Source organism: Scyliorhinus torazame, chromosome 3, assembly GCF_047496885.1.
Source record: "Scyliorhinus torazame isolate Kashiwa2021f chromosome 3, sScyTor2.1, whole genome shotgun sequence".
Lineage (NCBI taxonomy): Eukaryota > Metazoa > Chordata > Chondrichthyes > Carcharhiniformes > Scyliorhinidae > Scyliorhinus > Scyliorhinus torazame.
The window spans coordinates 75,373,592-75,394,170 of record NC_092709.1 but is presented as its reverse complement, the minus strand read 5'-3'; the positions used below and the strand labels follow the sequence as shown (position 1 = coordinate 75,394,170).

The window sequence follows — 20,579 nt, the reverse complement described above, 5'->3', positions numbered from 1 at the left end:
GCCGGAGATGGGGAGAGAGTTCTGGGGATCATCAGTCCATGAAGGGATGGCGTCCCCAATCAGAAGGGGGCTTCCGATGGAGCCCCTTGTCCCTCCCCCTTCCGATCCAAGTTTGTGGACGGGAAATCTTTCTATTATCACCCTCCGACATCGGGCGCCTTCCAGCCTGAAAATTAAGCCCAACTGGGAGAGGGCTATTAAATGGCCACTTAAGGACCTTAATGGGGCAAGGGTGGGCATTCTCCCTGACCATAAAATCGCCTCTGGTCTGGGGCGGGTGGGATCGCAGAGGGAACCTCATCCATGCGATACTTCAAAACCAGTGGTACGAAAATGTAAGCCTATATCATCATTGAATCCCTACAGTGCCGAATTAGGCCATTAGGCCCATCGAGTCTGCACCAATCCTCTGAAAGAGCACCCTACCTAGGCACAATCCCCCACTATCCTCATAACCCTACCTAACCTTTGTACATTAAGGGGCAATTTAGCATGGCCAATCCAATTAACCTGCACATCTTCGGGCTGTGGGAGTAAACCGGAGTACCCAGAGGAAACCCATGCAGACAGTGGGAGAACATGCAAACTCCACAAAGATAGTCACCTGCGCTCGGAATTGAGCCCGGGTCCCTGGCATTGTGAGGCAGCAGTGCTACCCACTCTGTCACCTTGCCGCCCATATCTTCCACTTAATAGCATGAAAACTTTGACCAAATCACTACAAACCTCCTCAATTCCATAGAATACAACTGTGCTTTGTGTAATCTCTTCTCGTAGTTTAAGCCTTGGAGTTCTTGGCTTTCTATCCCATCATTTAAGTCATCTATAAATACAATGGGTAGTTGAGGCCCCAACATAGATCCTTGTTGTGTATCATTTGTCACATTCTCCCTACTCATTGTCTCCTGACGCTCATCCAGTTTCCTAACCAGGTCAATAATTTGTCTTAAATTCAATGAGCGAACATTAGATAAGTCTCTAATGAGGGAACTCTAGAAATCTATATAAATAACATCCAGAGGCATTTCCCTGTATACTTCTTTAGTCACCTCTTCAGATAATTCAATCAGATTAATCAGGCGTGACTTGCCCTTAAATCCATGTTGGCTCTCTCTGAGTAGCTGAAAATTCTTAAGAGGCTTGACTTATTAGATGCTGGGAGGATGTTGGCCCCTGCATGGGTAGTCCAGAGCTAGGAGTTGCAGTCTTAGAATAAAGAGTTGGCTATTTAGTACTGGGATGAAGAAAAATGTCTTCACCGAAAGGATAATGAACTTTGGGAACTCTATCCCAGAATGCAGTGGACGCTCAGTCATTGAATATACTTAGGAAAGAAATCAACAGATTTTTGGACACCAAAGTAATTAAGGGATTTGGGAATTGTGCAAAAGGTGTAACTGAGGTGTCAGATCAGCCATGATTTGTTGAATGGCAGAGCAAGCTCAAAGGGCTGAATAACTGATCCCAGCTCATGTTTGTTATGGTTGGAAGATAACCAGAATTGACACATTATTTAACAGCTGCATTACATTTTCACCAAATTGTGATACTCTAAAGATTTGATCATCAGATGGTTTTATGCACAAGTAAAATTAACTCTACACAGATGAATTTTATGGTATCGTCTAATGTACAAAAAGCCACTGAACATGAATATTAATAGGAGCTTTCTTAAATGCCCTCCCTTTTCTTAGAACATACATTCTTTCCTGCTGCAGATTCATTTGCCATTCTCTACTTGCCTCTATACCCCTGAACGAGATGGCTTGTTCTGGGTTTTCTGTCTGTCTTGCTAATTATTTATTTCTCTTAACAGAAAGGAAACTCAGCCCTACACATTGCATCTCTGGCTGGACAAGGTGATGTGGTCAAAACTCTAGTGAAGCAGGGTGCCAACATCAATTCACAGTCCCAGGCAAGTAACCTAAACACATCAAATCACGCACAGCTCTACACTTGAAATAAAATAGCAAAACCAAAATTGTTTTCTGTCTGTCATTATCATATTTTCTGATGTGCCTCTACTGACTCTACACCTGGTAAAATGAAGCTATCATACCTTCAATTAATGTATCAGGTTCAAAACTGGTTCATAAGTTCATTTGCCTGTCTGTAGTTTTATTAACTTGGGTTCATAACACTGAACACATGGATTGTTACTGTAACTCAACATTCAAAACATATCAAGAATTTCCAAAGAGAATGATTTTCAGATATCCATGCAGTATGTGCAATGTGTTTAATGTTTTCCGAAGTACAAGTTTTTGTATCATTTAATTTTTGATCTTGTTATATTCCTTCATATTGAAACTAACTGATTTACTAAAAAAATATATTTCCTTTCATTATAATGATCTGTACAAATTGTTTCTGGAACCCCTGAGCTTCAAGTATGATTTCCTGCTTTCAAATTGCAGTATACGTCACACATGTTTATCCATATAATGTGCACTATATAACCAGTGGTAGAAAAATAAAACTGTACTGCCCTGTCACAGGTGGGGGTTATGTGGCACAGTGGGTAGCGTGCCTGCCTCTGGACCAGAAGCTCTGAGTTCAAGTCGCACCCCAGGGCTTGGTGACCAAGGAAGATGCGTTCATAATGTGGCCGAACAGGTTGAGTATCAAACTGTAAATCCTTGCAACACGTGCCAATATCAGGTGGTGAGAAAGAGAGAGATTCCTGGTCAGCCATTTGATGGAAAGAATGTTGGAGACTCTACCATCACTATCCATAGCTCCTGATGCAACATGCGTGCAAAAATTCATGTTGCCACAGCAATTAGGACTTCTGAATTAACAGTAACACACCACATTATCTTGATTATCATTTAGGTGCATGATTTGTATTCTTTTCACCACAAGTTACTTGTATTTTCAATGCTGTTTGTTAAGCGCTGAACGTTATTTCTATCCAACTCCTCCAGATTATTTCCAATTTCACCTGAATTTTTTGGTCAAATGGTGCTAATTGTATGGATTTGGCTCTGATTTGCTTTACTAAGTTACATATGTGTGTATGTACATATTTTTTTCCCAGGAATCAGCAATGGCTTGTTACTTAAGACATAAACAGAGTTTTTCTCCCACTCAGTAATCCTTCAGCACCTAATAGCGCTGCAGAATAGAATGTGATTCCCAAGGATGAGTTTTAAATTTCACAACTAGGCAGAACAAATGACGAAAATGATTAACCACTCGTTTTGGCCCTGCCCAGCTTTCCTTTCCATTGCAAGAAATGTACTACAATAATCATGGGTGATGTTAATCTTTATACAAATTGGACAAAGCAATTTGGTAAAGGCAGACTAAATGACAAGTTCATAGATGGCAATCAGGACAGTTTCTTAGAATAGTCTGTTGTGGAACAAATAGATAACAGGCCCAAACTTGAGGGAGGTAGGGATGCAGTGGTATTGTACGAGTAATTACTGGACTAGTAATCCACAGACCCAGGGCAATTCTCTGGGTACTTTTATCTTGGATACAGCCACTTTGCAGAAGTAGCTGTATTGCTAGCTGCAGCTGGTAGTAGACTAAAGGAGGACATTAGCAGACTGCCACAATGGGCAGACACAGGGCAGATTAAATTTAATGCAGTGAAATTGTGAAGTGATGCATTTTGGAAGAAAGAACGAGAACAGACAAACCTAAATGGTAGGAACAAAGAAGCCAAGAGGGTTACTTGAAGATACATTTAAAGATGGCAATGAAAGTTGATATGGCTGTTAAAAAAGCATATTGGATCTGTGGCATTATAAACACAAAAGTAGGAAATTATGTTAAACCTTTTATAAATCAGTGGTTGGGCCTCAGCTAGAATATTGGGCTGGAGTTTCCCTACTGAGGTGGGTAGCTCGATGGGAACTCCCCCAACTTAGCAGAACCATTTAGATATAAAAGGCTCCGTTACACCCAATTTCCACTTTAGGAAGGTGGGGACAGGAGCAAATTGGACCCACTGACTCTGGAAGCAATTTGTAGGCAATCAAGTGATGGGTGAATAATAATAATAATCGCTTATTGTCACAAGTAGGCTTCATGAAGTTACTGTGAAAAGCCCCTGTGAATGCCTAGGAAGGTTGATTAAGAGGCCCACCTTGGTCCTCTGGGTCTTTATCTCTGTTGTTTTAGACTACATTCCTCCCACCCTTCCACCCACCCTTCATGCACCCTCGTAGCCTTCATGGCACCTTCATGCTAACCCATACCTCCAATTACCTGCCCATTTCTTCCTCATACATCCATGCCACTTCTATAGTCACTCACCCAGTGACCACCATGGCCAGACCTCAGGAGCAACGTGGAGATTAAAAAAAACAATAAACTTCTAACAATCTTAAGTTCTCACTCAAAAATATTTGATATTGAAAAAATAAAATCCTCATTCATTAAAACCATTTGAAAGTTTAAATCTCCTCAGGTGTTTAATTTTTTTAAAAAACTTCTATTCAGACCCCACATCAAAGACCGCTAATCCTTTAATAACCTCTTCAAATTGTCAATCAACCGTAAACACACAACCATTTCTTGAAATAATTGTAGCTTTTAAAAATCATCCAGGCATTCAAAAGTCAAGAAATGTTGCACAACCAGATGGTATTTTATTTCTAACCTACACCAGATTGCCTGGCAATCAAAGCAGTGCAGCAGGTAATTTAAAAAAAAACTGTCATTGACAGTTTAAGTCTCCTTTTCATGACTAAAGAGCAGGGGATTTAAAATATTCAGATCTTGCCGTTTTTCAACAGTCCTTATCCACCTTCAACAGGGATTTGTCTACTCTGTCAATTCATGACTGTGGTACTGTTGGTTAAGGTCCTTGCAACAGCCAAAATGGGGTCTGTTTAACCTGAGCAAAAATTGGATCTGTCAGAAATGAGATAGGACTTCCACTCCAGCTCCTGTCCAGCATTTGTAATCGTCCATGGAGACTTCCTGACTATTGGATTATTGGATTGGATTGGATTTGTTTATTGTCATGTGTACCGAGGTACAGTGAAAAGTATTTTTCTGCGAGCAGCTCAACAGATCATTAAGTACATGAGAAGAAAAGGGAATAAAAGAAAATACATAATAGGGCAACACAACATATACAATGTAACTACAAAAGCACTGGCATCGGATGATGCATACAGGGTGTACTGTTAATGAAATCAGTCCATAAGAGGGTCATTTAGGAGTCTGGTGACAGTGGGGAACAAGCTATTTTTGAGTCTGTTCGTGCGTGTTCTCAGACTTCTGTATCTCCTGCCCGATGGAAGAAATTGGAAGAGTGAGTAAGCCGGGTGGGAGCGATCTTTGATTATACTGCCCGCTTTCCCCAGGCAGCGGGAGGTGTAGATGGAGTCAATGGATAGGAGGCAGGTTTTTGTGATGGACTGGGCGGTGTTCACAACTCTCTGAAGTTTCTTGCGTTCCTGGGCCGAGCAGTTGCCATACCAGGCTGTGATGCAGCCTGATAGGATGCTTTCTATGGTGCATCTGTAAAAGTTGGTAAGAGTCAATGTGGACATGCCGAATTTCCTTAGTTTCCTGAGGAAGTATAGGCGCTGTTGTGCTTTCTTGGTGGTAGCGCCGACGTGGGTGGACCAGGACAGATTTTTGGAGATGTGCACCCCTAGGAATTTGAAACTGCTAACCATCTCCACCTCGGCCCCGTTGATGCTGACAGGGGTGTGTACAGTACTTTGCTTCCTGAAGTCAATTACCAGATCTTTAGTTTTGCTGGCATTGAGGGAGAGATTGTTGTCGCTACACCACAACAATTGTGTCCAATTATAGGCAACACACTTTAGTCAGAGTATCAGAAACTTGAAAAAGGTGCAAAAGAGATTTATCAGTACTGTATCATAAGAACTAGGAGCAGGAGTAGGCCATCTGGCCCCTCGAGCCTGCTCCTCCATTCAATGAGATCATGGCTGATCTTATTTGGACTCAGCTCCACTTCCGGCCCGAACACCATAACCCTTAATCCCTTTATTCTTCAAAAAAACTATCTATCTTTATCTTAAAAACATTTAATGAAGGAGCCTCAACTGCTTCACTGGGCAAGGAATTCCATAGATTCACAACCCTTTGGGTGAAGTAATTCCTCCTAAACTCAGTCCTAAATCTACTTCCCCTTATTTTGAGGCTATGCCCCCGAGTTCTGCTTTCACCCGCCAGTGGAAACAACCTGCCCGCATCTATCCTATCTATTCCCTTCATAATTGTATACGTTTCTATAAGATCCCCCCGCATCCTTCTAAATTCCAACGAATACAGTCCCAGTCTACTCAACCTCTCCTCGTAATCCAACCCCTTCAGCTCTGGGATTAATTTAGTGAATCTCCTCTGCACACCCTCCAGCGCCAGTACGTCCTTTCTCAGGTAAGGAGACCAAAACTGAACACAATACTCCAGGTGTGGCCTCACTAACACCTTATACAATTGCAGCATAACCTCCCTAGTCTTAAACTCCATCCCTCTAGCAATGAAGGACAAAATTCCATTTGCCTTCTTAATCACCTGTTGCACCTGTAAACCAACTTTTTGCGACTCATGCACGCGCACACCCGGGTCTCTCTGCACAGCGGCATGTTTTAATATTTTATCATTTAAATAATAATCCCTTTTGCTGTTATTCCTACCAAAATGGATATCCTCACATTTGTCAACATTGTATTCCATCTGCCAGACCCTAGCCCATTCACTTAACCTATCCAAATCCCTCTGCAGACTTCCGGTATCCTCTGCATTTTTTGCTTTACCACTCATCTTAGTGTCGTCTGCAAACTTGGATACATTGCATTTGATCCCCAACTCCAAATTATCCATGTAAATTGTGAACAATTGTGGGCCCAACACTGAACCCTGAGGGACACCACTAGCTACTGATTGCCAACCAGAGAAACACCCATTAGTCCCCACTCTTTGCTTTCTATTAATCAACCAATCCTCTATCCATGCCACTACTTTACCCTTAATGCCATGCATCTTCATCTTATGGAGCAATCTTTTGTGTGGCACCTTGTCAAAAGCTTTCTGGAAATCCAGATATACCACATCCATTGGCTCCCCGTTATCTATCGCACTGGTAATGTATCAGGGATAAGGAAATGTAGTAATGTGGACAGGCGATAGAATCTGGGATTGTTCTTCATAGAGCGGAGATGGTTGAGGGAAGTTTTAGTAGACATATGCAAAATCATAAGGAGTCATCATAGAGTAAGTAGGGAATAACCTTTTCCACTGGCAGGAAGGTCAATAATCTTGGGACACAAATTTTTATTGGCAAAAAAAAGAGAGGGGAGACGAGAAATACTTTGAGTGAGTTGCTGTGATCTGAAATTTACTGGGAAATGGAGATGCTGTAAGGAACTATTCTTCTATTTAAGGTCAATGTAAATTGTAAGGGCAGAGTTAAAATATTTCTATATCTGAGTCTGGTTGTCTTATAGCTGACAACAACATAGCATAGTAGGAAAAGGGGTGTGGAGGTAATAAACGAGTTTAGGGAGTTAGGCTGGAAGTTAAAAGCCAGGACAGACAGAGTTGTCATCTCTGGTTTGTTGCCGGTGCCACATGATAGCGAGGCTAGGAACAGGGAGAGAGTCCAGCTGAACACGTGGCTGCAGGAATGGTGTAGGAGGGAGGGCTTCAGGTATTTGGATAATTGGAGCGCATTCTGGGGAAGGTGGGACCTGTACAAGCAGGACGGGTTGCATCTGAACCAGAGGGGCACCAATATCCTGGGAGGGAGGTTTTCTAGTACTCTTCGGGAGGGTTTAAACTAATTTGGCAGGGGAATGGGAACCGGATTTGTAGTCCAGCAACTAAGGTAGCCGATATTCAGGACGCCAAAGCGTGTAATGAGGCAGTGGAGAAGGGAACACTGACAAAGGAGAGTACTTGCAGGCACAGAGATGGGTTGAAGTGTGTATACTTCAACGCAAGAAGCATCCGGAATAAGGTGGGTGAACCTAAGGCATGGATCGGTACTTGGGACTACGATGTGGTGGCCATCACAGAAACCTGGATAGAAGAGGGGCAGAAATGGTTGTTGGAGGTCCCTGGTTATAGATGTTTCAATAAGATTAGGGAGGGTGGCAAAAGAGGTGGGGGGGGGGGTGGCATTGTTAATTAGAGATAATATAACAGCTGCAGAAAGGCAGTTCGAGGAGTATCAGCCTACTGAGGTAGTATGGGTTGAAGTCAGAAATAGGAAAGGAGCAGTCACCTTGTTAGGAGTTTTCTATAGGCCCCTCAATAGTAGCAGAGATGTGGAGGAACAGATTGGGAAACAGATTTTGGAAAGGTGCAGAAGTCACAGGGTAGTAGTCATGGGTGACTTTAACTTCCCAAACATTGAGTGGAAACTCTTTAGATCAAATAGTTTGGATGGGGTGGTGTTTGTGCAGTGTGTCCAGGAAGCTTTTCTAACCCAGTATGTAGATTGTCCGACCAGAGGAGGGGCAATATTAGATTTAGTACTTGGTAATGAACCAGGGCAAGTGATAGATTTGTTAGTGGGGGAGCATTTTGGAGATAGTGACCACAATTCTGTGACTTTCACTTTAGTAAAGGAGAGGGATAGGTGCGTGCAACAGGGCAAGGTTTACAATTGGGGGAAGGGTAAATACGATGTTGTCAGACAAGAATTGAAGTGCATAAGTTGGGAACATAGGCTGTCAGGGAAGGACACAAGTGAAATGTGGAACTTGTTCAAGGAACAGGTACTACGTGTCCTTGATATGTATGTCCCTGTCAGGCAGGGAAGAGATGGTCGAGTGAGGGAACCATGGTTGACAAGAGAGGTTGAATGTCTTGTTAAGAGGAAAAAGGTGACTTATGTAAGGCTGAGGAAACAAGGTTCAGACAGGGCGTTGGAGGGATACAAGATAGCCAGGAGGGAACTGAAGAAAGGGATTAGGAGAGCTAAGAGAGAGCATGAACAATCTTTGGCAGGTAGGATCAAGGAAAACTCCAAAGCCTTTTACACATATGTGAGAAATACGAGAATGACAAGAGCGAGGGTTGGTCCGATCAAGGACAGTAGCAGGAGATTGTGTATTGAGTCTGAAGAGATGGGAGAGGTCTTGAACGAGTACTTTTCTTCTGTATTTACAAATGAGAGGGGCTACATTGTTGGAGAGGACAGTGTGAAACAGACTGGTAAGCTCGAGGAAATACTTGTTAGGAAGGAAGATGTGTTGGGCATTTTGAAAAACTTGAGGATAGACAAGTCCCCCCCGGGCCTGACGGGATATATCCAAGGATTCTATGCGAAGCAAGAGATGAAATTGCAGAGCCGTTGGCAATGATCTTTTCGTCCTCACTGTCAACAGGGGTGGTAGCAGGGGATTGGAGAGTGGCGAATGTCATGCCCCTGTTCAAAAAAGGGACAACCCTGGGAATTACAGGCCAGTTAGTCTTACTTCGGTGGTAGGCAAAGTCATGGAAAGGGTACTGAAGGATAGGATTTCTGAGCATCTGGAAAGACACTGCTTGATTAGGGATAGTCAGCATGGATTTGTGAGGGGTAGGTCTTGCCTTACAGGTCTTATTGAATTCTTTGAGGAGGTGACCAAGCATGTGGATGAAGGTAAAGCAGTGGATGTAGTGTACATGGATTTTAGTAAGGCATTTGATAAGGTTCCCCATGGTAGGCTTATGCAGAAAGTAAGGAGGCATGGGATAGTGGGAAATTTGGCCAGTTGGATAACGAACTGGCTAACCGATAGAAGTCAGAGAGTGGTGGTGGATGGCAAATATTCAGCCTGGATCCCAGTTACCAGTGGCGTACCGCAGGGATCAGTTCTGGGTCCTCTGCTGTTTGTGATTTTCATTAATGACTTGGATGAGGGAGTTGAAGGATGGGTCAGTAAATTTGCAGACGATACGAAGATTGGTGGAGTTGTGGATAGTGAGGAGGGCTGTTGTCGGCTGCAAAGAGACATAGATAGGATGCAGAGCTGGGCTGAGAAATGGCAGATGGAGTTTAACCCTGAAAAGTGTGAGGTTGTCCATTTTGGAAGGACAAATATGAATGCGTAATACAGGGTTAACGGTAGAGTTCTTGGCAATGTGGAGGAGCAGAGAGATCTTGGGGTCTATGTTCATACATCTTTGAAAGTTGCCACTCAAGTGGATAGAGCTGTGAAGAAGGCCTCTGGTGTGCTCGCGTTCATTAACAGAGGGATTGAATTTAAGAGCCGTGAGGTGATGATGCAGCTGTACAAAACTTTGGTAAGGCCACATTTGGAGTACTGTGTACAGTTCTGGTCGCCTCATTTTAGGAAGGATGTGGAAGCTTTGGAAAAGGTGCAAAGGAGATTTACCAGGATGTTGCCTGGAATGGACAGTAGGTCTTACGAGGAAAGGTTGAGGGTGCTAGGCCTTTTCTCATTAGAACGGAGAAGGATGAGGGGCAACTTGATAGAGGTTTATAAGATGATCAGGGGAAGAGTTAGAGTAGACAGTCAGAGACTTTTTCCCCGGGTGGAACAAACCATTACAAGGGGACATAAATTTAAGGTGAAAGGTGGAAGATATAGGAGGGATATCAGAGGTAGGTTCTTTACCCAGAGAGTAGTGGGGGCATGGAATGCACTGCCTGTGGAAGTAGTTGAGTCGGAAACATTAGGGACCTTCAAGCAGCTATTGGATAGGTACATGGATTACGGTAAAATGATATAGTGTAGATTTATTTGTTCTTAGGGGCAGCACGGTAGCATTGTGGATAGCACAATTGCTTCACAGCTCCAGGGTCCCAGGTTTGATTCCGGCTTGGGTCACTGTCTGTGCGGAGTCTGCACATCCTCCCCGTGCCTGCGTGGGTTTCCTCCGGGTGCTCCGGTTTTCTCCCACAGTCCAAAGATGTGCAGGTTAGGTGGATTGGCCATGATAAATTGCCCTTAGTGTCCAAAATTGCCCTTAGTGTTGGGTGGAGGTGTTGACTTTGGGTAGGGTGCTCTTTCCAAGAGCCGGTGCAGACTCAATGGGCCGGATAGCCTCCTCTGCACTGTAAATTCAATGATAATCTATGATTAATCTAGGACTAAGGTTCGGCACAACATCGTGGGCCGAAGGGCCTGTTCTGTGCTGTATTTTTCGATGTTCTATGTTCTATCTTCTATCTTTAACACAGCAAATCAGCCTAAAATAATGTTGAGGGAGAAACTGAGTGAACGTTTTTAGTTTATACGACTCTTCAGAGCAAAGTCAGTTTGAAGAGGTTATTAAAGGATCAGCTGTCTTTGATGTGAGGTCTGAATAGAAGTTTTTTAAAAAGAAATTAAACACCTGAGGAGATTTAAACTTTCAAATAGATTTAATGAATGGGGATTTTATTTTTGCAACATCAAATATTTTTGAGTGAGAACTTAAGATTGTTAGAAGTTTATTGTTTTTTTAAATCTCCACGTTGCTCCTGAGGTCTGGCCATGGTGGTCACTGGGTGAGTGACTATAAAAGTGGCATGGATGTATGAGGAAGAAATGGGCAAGTAATTGGAGGTATGGGTTAGCATGAAGGTGCCATGAAGGCTACGAGGGGGCATGAAGGGTGGGTGGAGGGGTGTGAGGGATGTGGTCTAAAACAACAGAGATGAAGTCCCAGAGGCTCAAGGTGGCCCTCTTAATCAACCCTCCTAGGCATTCACCCATCGCGTGATTGCCTACAATTTGCTTTCAGGGTCAGTGTGTCCAATGCATTTTCTGTTTTTATTATAGCTATATTTTAAAGATCATAAGTGAGTAGAGAGACAGAGAGGTTTAATTCTAGAGCCTTGGGCCCAAACTTCTGAAGATACAACCAACGGTGGAACAAAGGAAATTGGGGAATACCTGTTCTAATGCTGACAACGGATTTACAACATGGAAATGCATTTCTCCCAGAACAACATCCATTGCTTCAATAAAATCTTAGAAATGCATTTTGGCTACTTTTCCCCTCCAATGACAGACACTAACAAGGTGGTACTGGAATCGAATGAAAACTCAATTATTAGTCTTGTCACCCAATTAACTCTCATGAGCAGTGAGTGCTATTTTGCAAGTGCCCACAACTGGAAGCTCAAAGCTCATTTTAAGATGCAAATCATGGTCCGAGGATCGCGATTGCCATTTCGGTCAGAACTGGTCAGAGCATGCACAATGCATGTGATGTGATACATGTGATACCTTCAGTGATGTTGCCAGAGAGGCCCAGCAAAGGTAGGTTTTAGAATTATTTTTGTGGAACTAGTTACGTCAACTGCCAGGTAGGACAGCCTGATATGGACTAGCCTTAATGTGATGAACTAGATTGGGTGTCCACTTGGTCTTTAGTCAATGACTTGAAAGTAAAAGTCAACTGCATTGATTCTAAGAATTTAAAATAGTAATTCTATTCATTCAGCCCTTATCTGATGCCATCAAACGTTCATTGTAACCAATTATAATGAACTTGCTAATGGATTTCTCAAAGTAATTAATGTTAATTAATGTTTTCAGTGCATTCTCAGATTCATTGAGAATGTTTCTAATTTGAACTTGGTAATTGCAATTCAATTTTTGATTAGTATTAAAAAGCCCTTGTGAAAGTATTTACAAGGACAAAAATCTGATGGCCCAGATTTTTGTCCCAGCTCCCGGTTTCTCAGCTTGGTGAAACCAACCTTTAAAAATGGCCACCACAGGTAGGATGTTTGGTGGGGGTGACCCTGAAATGGATGTGGAGGCTGTTGGGTCTAGGGGTGGGCTGAATACAAGGCTTGTCTCTGTGCTGCAGCATTATGTTTACATTTTGAAGAATCCCACCCTCACCTCCCACATACTTCCTATGCCCTATTCATGCCAACCTGTACTGTTATACAAAACGCATCAGACTATTGTGGTGTTGTGCAGTGTAGGGTGACTCTCATTTGGTATGTGATACTTGACTCAGAGATGAGCATCACTAAAACAACCAGCTTCCACCTCCTTAATATTATCTGTCGCTGCCTTACCACAGCCCACCTACTGTTGAAACCATTATTCATGTTATTGTTAGCTTTAGATTTAATCACTCTGATCTTTCCTGGTTGGCCTTCCAGCTCATCTCCTCCAATAACTTGAGTTCATTCCAAATTTTAACTCGCACAAAATCCCTTTCAACCATCACTCCTGTGCTCATTATCCCAGATTGGATCCTTGCCCAGCAATGCCTTGCTTTAAAATCATATTTCTTGCATTCAAATCCTTCCATGACCTCACCTGTCTCCACTTCTAAAACATCCTCTAGTCTCAAGTCTATCTAAGACATTGTTGTACTCCGATACGAGCTTCATGTGTACCTTCAATTTTCTTCGACCATGCCTTCAGCACTCTAGGCTCTAAGTCTGGAATTCACTCCTAAAGCTCTTCACCTCCACCTGTGACTCCTCCTTTAAGCTGGTCCTTAGATTTGACGTCTGTGACAAAGTTTTTGGTTACCTTTCCTAATGTCTCCGTGTTACAATCCCCGTGGGAAAACCATAAATCAAAATAACCAAATCTACGAAAGAAATTACCAACAAGTTTCCACTTTTTGTAGCTTTTACTTGAATACGAATCAGCAACAGCACCAATTACACATGATTCAACAGGCAAATTATACTTCAAATAAAACGGTGTATTTCACTTTAATAGGCAATGCATCTTGTGCAACCACAAACATTCCCAAAGAACTAATTTCTTAACCTGCTCCTGCCCACAAAACTCATTCCTTAGGAAGAACTACCATGTCATCCTACTCCTGCCCCACAGAACATGTCTCTTAAGGCAGTCCCGTTGAATTTTCCAGTCTCCTTTGTTCTTGTTTCAGATTCCAGCAAGCACAGCATTTTGCTTATTTTAGTGTACACTTCCATAAACCCTCTGTCCCTCAGGTCACTACAATCCCGATGGTGTAGCTTTCCAGAGTCCCCTTTGTACTGACCAACTAACGATACCTGGTTCACGGTTTGGTCACTTCTGGGGGGCGGGGAACAGCTCTTCAGTATCTTTAATCTATTCACTTAGCTTTCCAGGTATGAGATGTTTTTAGCAAGCTCACACAGTACCTCCAAGAGCTACTGTCTCCTTTTCAGAAAAACAAACCTTTTCCTGAGTGATTTACTTCTTCTCCTCATAAGAATTCGGTGTGTTCCTCTTTTTTATTCTCTGTCTGCTTTCTCTTTATGTCTGTTTCTGTGTGCTGACTGCTATCACACTCCAACCATTTGGCTTGTAGCTCTCACTTGTGTCAGCCAACCACTCAGTTTTTTTCTTTGCTTCATTCCTTTTGGTAGTGCTTCCAGGTCAAGGGTCCCCAGGTCACATTTTTTCTTATCAAATGAATTACAATTGATCCCTTTACAATTGATGCAAACTCTTAAAATTACTTTTCAAACATGTTTGAAAACAATTACAAATTCCACAGGTATTTCGAAGAAATTACAAATGTTCTACACGGCATTACCTCTGGTCAAAGGTTGCTGTGCTCCTTATCTGGCTCAGTGACATTTATTTCCTGATTCCACTTCCGTTGAAACCTTGGGACTTATGTTACATCAAAAATACTATATAAATGCAAGCTGTTGTTGATATTGCAATATGAGTTTTTCAGATAGTTATATTCAGACACAGGCCCTGAAATTCAATGGGAGTTCTTCCAGTCTTGCAGCTGGAACATTGGAATTCAAGAGAAACATCTATTTTCAACTGTTCCTTTATTTTCCCTGGGGTTTTATGGCTCTCCTTCTCATTGTTTCAGGACCACAGGAACTCGGCCTAAATTCCATAGAGACACAGACACACTTGTTGACAGATACGTATTACTGCAGCTGTTGTTGTTCAAACTGGGCAATGATCAGCACAGCAGTTTCATCTTGAGCAGAATTCACCACAGGTTGACTAATGTTACTGTCATTGCAAGACCGTAATTTACTTGGACCAATTATTTTACAGCAGCAAAAGCTTTGAATACCTGAAGAAAAATTGATTATTTAAAACAAACGGTGGCACAGAGGTTAGCACTGCTCAATCACAGTGTCAGAGGCTCGGGTTCAATTCCGGCATTGGGTGTCTGTGTTGACTTTGTACGTTCTCCCCATGTTTGCATGGGTTTCTTCCGGGTGCTCCGGTTTCCTCCCACAGTCCAAAGATGTGCAGGTTAGGTGGATTGGCCATGCTAAATTGCCCCTTCGTTTCCAAAGATGTGCAGGTTAGATGGTGTTATGGGGATGGGGCCGGGGAGTGGGCCTAGGTAGAGTGCTCTTTCAGAGGGTCGGTGCAGACTCGATAGGCCAATTAGCCTCTTTATGTACTCTAGGGCTTCTATGGGATTACATGGTGAACGTTTGGGGCTACTTTTGTTTTTAAAGGTATTTTATTCCAAACACGTTCAACATACTAACATCCAATATAGTGTACAGTTTGCACATTTTCGCCATTTACTCCCTCCCCGTCCACTCCCCGTCCACCCCCCCCCTCCCCGTCCACCGCCCCCCCGTCCACCCCACCCCACCTCCCACCCCCACAACCAACAGCTCCTCAAATAAAGTCATGACATGCGTCCACCATACCTGAAAGCCCTCCTCCGAGCCCCTTGGGGCAAATTTGATTTTCTCCAACCTGAGAAACTCGTTCAAGTCTCCCAACCATGTCATGACCCCCGGCGGTGTAGCTGACCTCCAATTCAAAGGTATCCGCCGTTAGGCACTCAGAGAGGCGAAGGCCACAACATCAGCCCCTTCCTCTTGCAGCTCTGGCACCTCTGACACCCCAAAGATCACCACCATAGGGTCGGCTTCATCTCAAACCCTATGATCCTCCATAGGTTCCCAAACATCACCTCACACCCCCAGAACATATGGGCATGGTTTTCCAGCCCCCTCCTACACTCTTGCACCCGTCCAGTATCTCCGGGAAAAACCCACTCATCCGGGCCCGTGTCATGTGGACCCAACACACTATCTTAAATTGTCTCAGACTCATCCTTGTGCAGGAGAAGGTTGAGTTCACTCGGCGCATTACTTTGCACCAAAGGCCCTATTCTATCTCCCTCCCCAACTCCTCCTCCCACCTCAGCTTAATGCTTTGCACTATGGTCGTGCTCTGCTCTCCGAACCACCCATATTTATCCCCAATCCTACCATTCCGCCTTCATCTGGGAGCAACGTTTTCTCCAAAAGTGTAAATTCTGGTACCTGAAGGAATGAAGGCAACTCCTTGTGCGCAAAGTGTTAAGTAATGGGTTAAGAGACATTCCAATTAGTTGTCTCATTTATGTTAAGTATCCAATAATTGACACTGATATGTAAAGGGGCTTCAGCTGGCCTTTGTGCCAGGTGATATGATGTTAGAGTTTTGTGCAAGTCTGTTGAAGTAAATTAAAGGTGTTTGTGGCAAAGGATCAGAACCTTTGAGTCTTTATACAACAGCAGCTAAACATCTAACAAATGGTAGCAGAGGACGGTTGCTGTGCAAATGTGAAGGGTTGAAAGATACAACTTTTCCAGATCAAACCAAGGAGTGAGTGAGAAGAAAAACAAAAACAAAGATATATGACTGAACCCAGGATAAAGATGGCTGGATATGACTACCCCCCCTTATTTTCTGAAAGGGGATCGTACGACCAATGAAGAAGTGCAGTAGTTATGTGGACTAAAGTAACTGCCTTGGGAAAGAGAAAACAAGGTATGGCATTGGCTCTTTCTCTACCTTATGACAGTAAAATTCAGAACAAAGTGGTTTCTGAGCTGGAATTGGAAGAGTTAGACTGAGAAGAAGGTCTGCAGACTTTATTACATTATATGGATAAGGTTTATAAGAAGGATGACTTGATAAGTGCGTATGAAGCATGGTCAGATTTTGATAGGTTCTGGCAAATAGAGGATTTCTCCATTGAAGACTATATAATGGAATTTGGCAGACTATATAAAAGGCTGCAGAAACACAACCTGGAGTTTCCACAGTCTGTGTTGGCCTTTAAATTACTTGACTGTGCTAGAGTGAACAACATGGATAGGCTCCTGGTTTTGACAGGAGTTCAGTTTGCGGATAAGGATACCTTATTCGATCAGATGAGAGTAGCTTTAAAAACGTTTCTGGGGAAACATTCGATTCCGATGGCTGATGACCCAAATAGGTCAGTCTGCAATAAAGCAGAATATGGAAGATACACTACTAACAGGATGGCGAAATCGGATGGCTACAAACAGGTTCCAAGACTATAGAAGGAGATCGGGACCCAGAGATTATGAAGACAGAAACCCAGTTAGAACCTACAATAGGAAGATGAACCCCATAAATGCACGGGGCATGATAAATCGATGATTTCGATGTGACTCTCAATACCATTATGCTTTCAACTGTCCAACACGTTATAATAGTGTTTGAAGCGACACATGACACGGAAGAGTCAGAAGAGGAAAAGGATAGTGACCAGAGAGAAGGCATTGTCCTATTAACAAGCAGTTTTACGCCGGGAATGAGAGTGTTGATTGCAGAATCCTTCAATTGTGCTGTATTAGACAGTGGCTGCACATCTACTGTGTCTGGAATTGACTGGTTAAAATGTTACCTGGATTCCTTGAATGCTGAAAATCGTAACAAGGTTAAGGAATTTGAAAGTTCCACAAGTTTAAGGTTTGGGGATAATAATACTCTGAAGTCGCTGAAAAGAGTGGTGATCCCTTGCAATATTGCCGGAGTGAATCATTTCATTAGCACGGATACTGTATCAAGTGAGATACCTTTGCTTCTGAGCAGACTGTCGATGAAGAAAGCACACATGAAACTGGATATGGAACAGGATAAGGCAACAGTTTTTGGAAAGACGGTGGATTTACAATTTACATAGTCGGGACACTATTGTATTCCATTGCTGACAAATAATATTTCAAGTACAGTTGTTAAGGATATGTTAATGGGACTTTAGCTGATAAAAAGCTTGTTGTATTAAAACTGCATAGGCAATTTGCACATCCATCTCCTCAGAGGCTGAAAATTTATTAAAGGATGCAGAGGTAAGGGATGAAGACTATACTAAGCTAATAGAACAGGTTAGTGATCGCTGTGAAGTTTGTAGGAAGTGCAGAAGGGCACCAGCACGACCGATAGTAACCCTACCTTTGGCCAGGGATTTTAACGACGTTGTGGCCATGGATCTTAAGATCTGTGATAAAGCCATCAATATATTTATTTTGCATTTTGTAGATGTAGCAACCAGATTTAGTCAATCAACGATTGTACGAAGTAAAGAAAAGAGAGTAATTCTGGATCAAATCATGGAAAAATGGATAGGGACAGGAATGAGCCCACCGTCAAAATTCCTTACGGACAATGGGGGAGAATTTGCTAATGATGAGTTTAGGGATATGTGTGAAAACGTGAATATCACAGTTCTGAATACGGCTGCAGAAAGCCCATTTAGTAATGGTGTGTGTGAAAGAAACCATGCGGTAATAGATGACATGCTCCGGAAAATTTTGGCAGATAGACCAAACTGCAAGCTAAATTCAGCTTTAGCGTGGGCGGTACATGCAAAGAATTCATTGCAGATGGTTGGGGGCTATAGCCCTTATCAATTAGTGTTTGGTAGAAATCCTAAAATTCCGTCCATTTTGGATGACCAGCCTCTAGCTTGGGAAGGGACAACAATTAGCTCTGCCTTTTCTGAGCATTTAAGTGCATTACATAGCAGTGGAAAAGCTTTTTTGGGAGCAGAAGTCTCCGAAAGAATTCGCAGAGCTTTGAGGCATAATGTCCAGCCATCAAATACCATTTTTCAGCAAGGAGACATAGTATGCTATAAGAGAGACAATTTTAATGAATGGAAAGGCCCAGGGAAGATCATAGGCATAGATGGCAAAACAATTATTTTGCAACATGGCAATCAAACTGTTAAGGTATATTCATCAAGGATAATGAGTACAGATTACAAATTTTCAAATTTAGACCGAGCAGACAGACATGACGAGGAACCAGGGTCATCTGGTACGCACGTGTTAAAGAACTATGAGGACTAGTTAACTGATACGGGGTTTCTGTAGAGGAACACAACAGTTCTGATGATTTAGAACAGGTAATTTTTCCGAAAGGACAATTGCCAAAAGTTGGTACAAAAGTGATATACTTGCCCGAAGGGTCTAGTCAATGGCAGGATGCAAATGTTATTAGTAGAGCGGGGAAGTCCACTGGAAAGTATAAACATTGGTTGAATGTACAGCATTCAGGGGAGGGAGTCAAGACAATGGATTGGGAACAGGAAGTTCAAAAATGGAGGGCACAGAAACGCAGTGACAGTTCAGATAGTACATCGGATAGTGAATAGGTCCACAGGAAAAGGTCGAGAACTATTGTAAGGACATCCCACAGCAGAAGGGAAAGAACAAGCAGTAGCAGTACAGAACGAGATACCAGGCGGGAGAGGGGACATAGTTTATCAAGATCCCGGAACATGAGTAAGACTACAAATACTAATAGGAGTAGAAGCTCACATGCACGTGAGATTTTGGTTTCTTCCAATAAGTTAGATGAATAAGTTATCAAAGAATGCCAAACAGCAAGAACTGCAATATTGGAGTAAATTTGGGGTATACACAGAAGTACCGGATACAGGACAACGAGCTCTATCCCACAAATGGATTTGCACAGGAAACGTTCTTGCGGATAGAACTTATAAGGCAAAGGCCAGGCTTGTAGCGAGGGGATTTGAAGAAAACTTAGAAGATCAGGATTGAAGGGTAGATTCACCAACTGCAGGAAAGGTTATTTTAAAGATTTTCTTGGCTCTATTAGCCACAAAGGCATGGGAATGCAAATCTATAGATATAAACACTGCCTTCTTGCAGGGGCATCGGCTCCAGAGAGACATTTTTCTCCGTCCTCCTAAAGAAGCAGCTAACACAGAAGGGGTACGCTGGAAGTTGAACAAATGTGTACATGGATTAAATGATGCGTCTGGAGTCTGGTATTTTTCGGTAAGTTCAGTTTTGTTAAAGTTAGGCTGTTGCCAGTTGAAAGCCGATCCGGCAATGTTTTACTGGAACTATAAAGGAACTCTTTCTGGCATCGTTATGATGCATGTCGATGATTTTCTGTGGGGTGGGACTAGTGATTTTGAAGTTATTGTAATCTCTGGTTTGAGGAAAGAATTCAGGGTTGGAAGTCAGGCTTCCGGTACATTTAAATAAATTGGTCTGGAAATCGGACAGACTAAGTTAGGGGCAACGTTACGTCAGCAATCTTATTTGGAAAGCATCAGCCCAATAGCAATTAGCCGTGGCTGGGTTTCACAAAAAGACGCAATGGTTTCAAAGATGGAAAAAGAGCAACTGTGAAGTTCAATTGGGCAACTGAATTGGTTAGGTAGACAGACTAGACCGGACGTGAGTTTTGATGTCTTAAGAGTTGAGTACAAAAATGAATGATCCCAAAGTGGAAGACATAATAAGAGCAAATATAGCATTGGCCAAACTAAAAATGCAGGAGTGTGTTTTGAGGTTCCCGGTTTTAGGTGACCTTAGGCACTTGAAACTCATAGTTTATAGTGATGTGTCCTATGCAAATTTATGTGATGGGGTTTCAAGCGCATGAGGTTTAATAATTTTC

At 42.7% G+C, this 20,579-nt stretch overlaps 1 protein-coding gene across 27 annotated transcripts in view; it reads left to right on the top strand.

The window, feature by feature from the left end:
* The window catches only part of ank2b (ankyrin 2b, neuronal), a 1,300,297-nt gene that overhangs the window by 831,993 nt on the left and 447,725 nt on the right, over nucleotides 1-20,579 (top strand). For all 27 annotated transcript variants that reach the window (XM_072495860.1, XM_072495874.1, XM_072495872.1 and 24 more), the window contains one exon: nucleotides 1,817-1,915. In XM_072495860.1, the coding sequence (XP_072351961.1) occupies nucleotides 1,817-1,915 (99 nt within the window). The remainder of the gene's footprint in view (nucleotides 1-1,816; nucleotides 1,916-20,579) is intronic.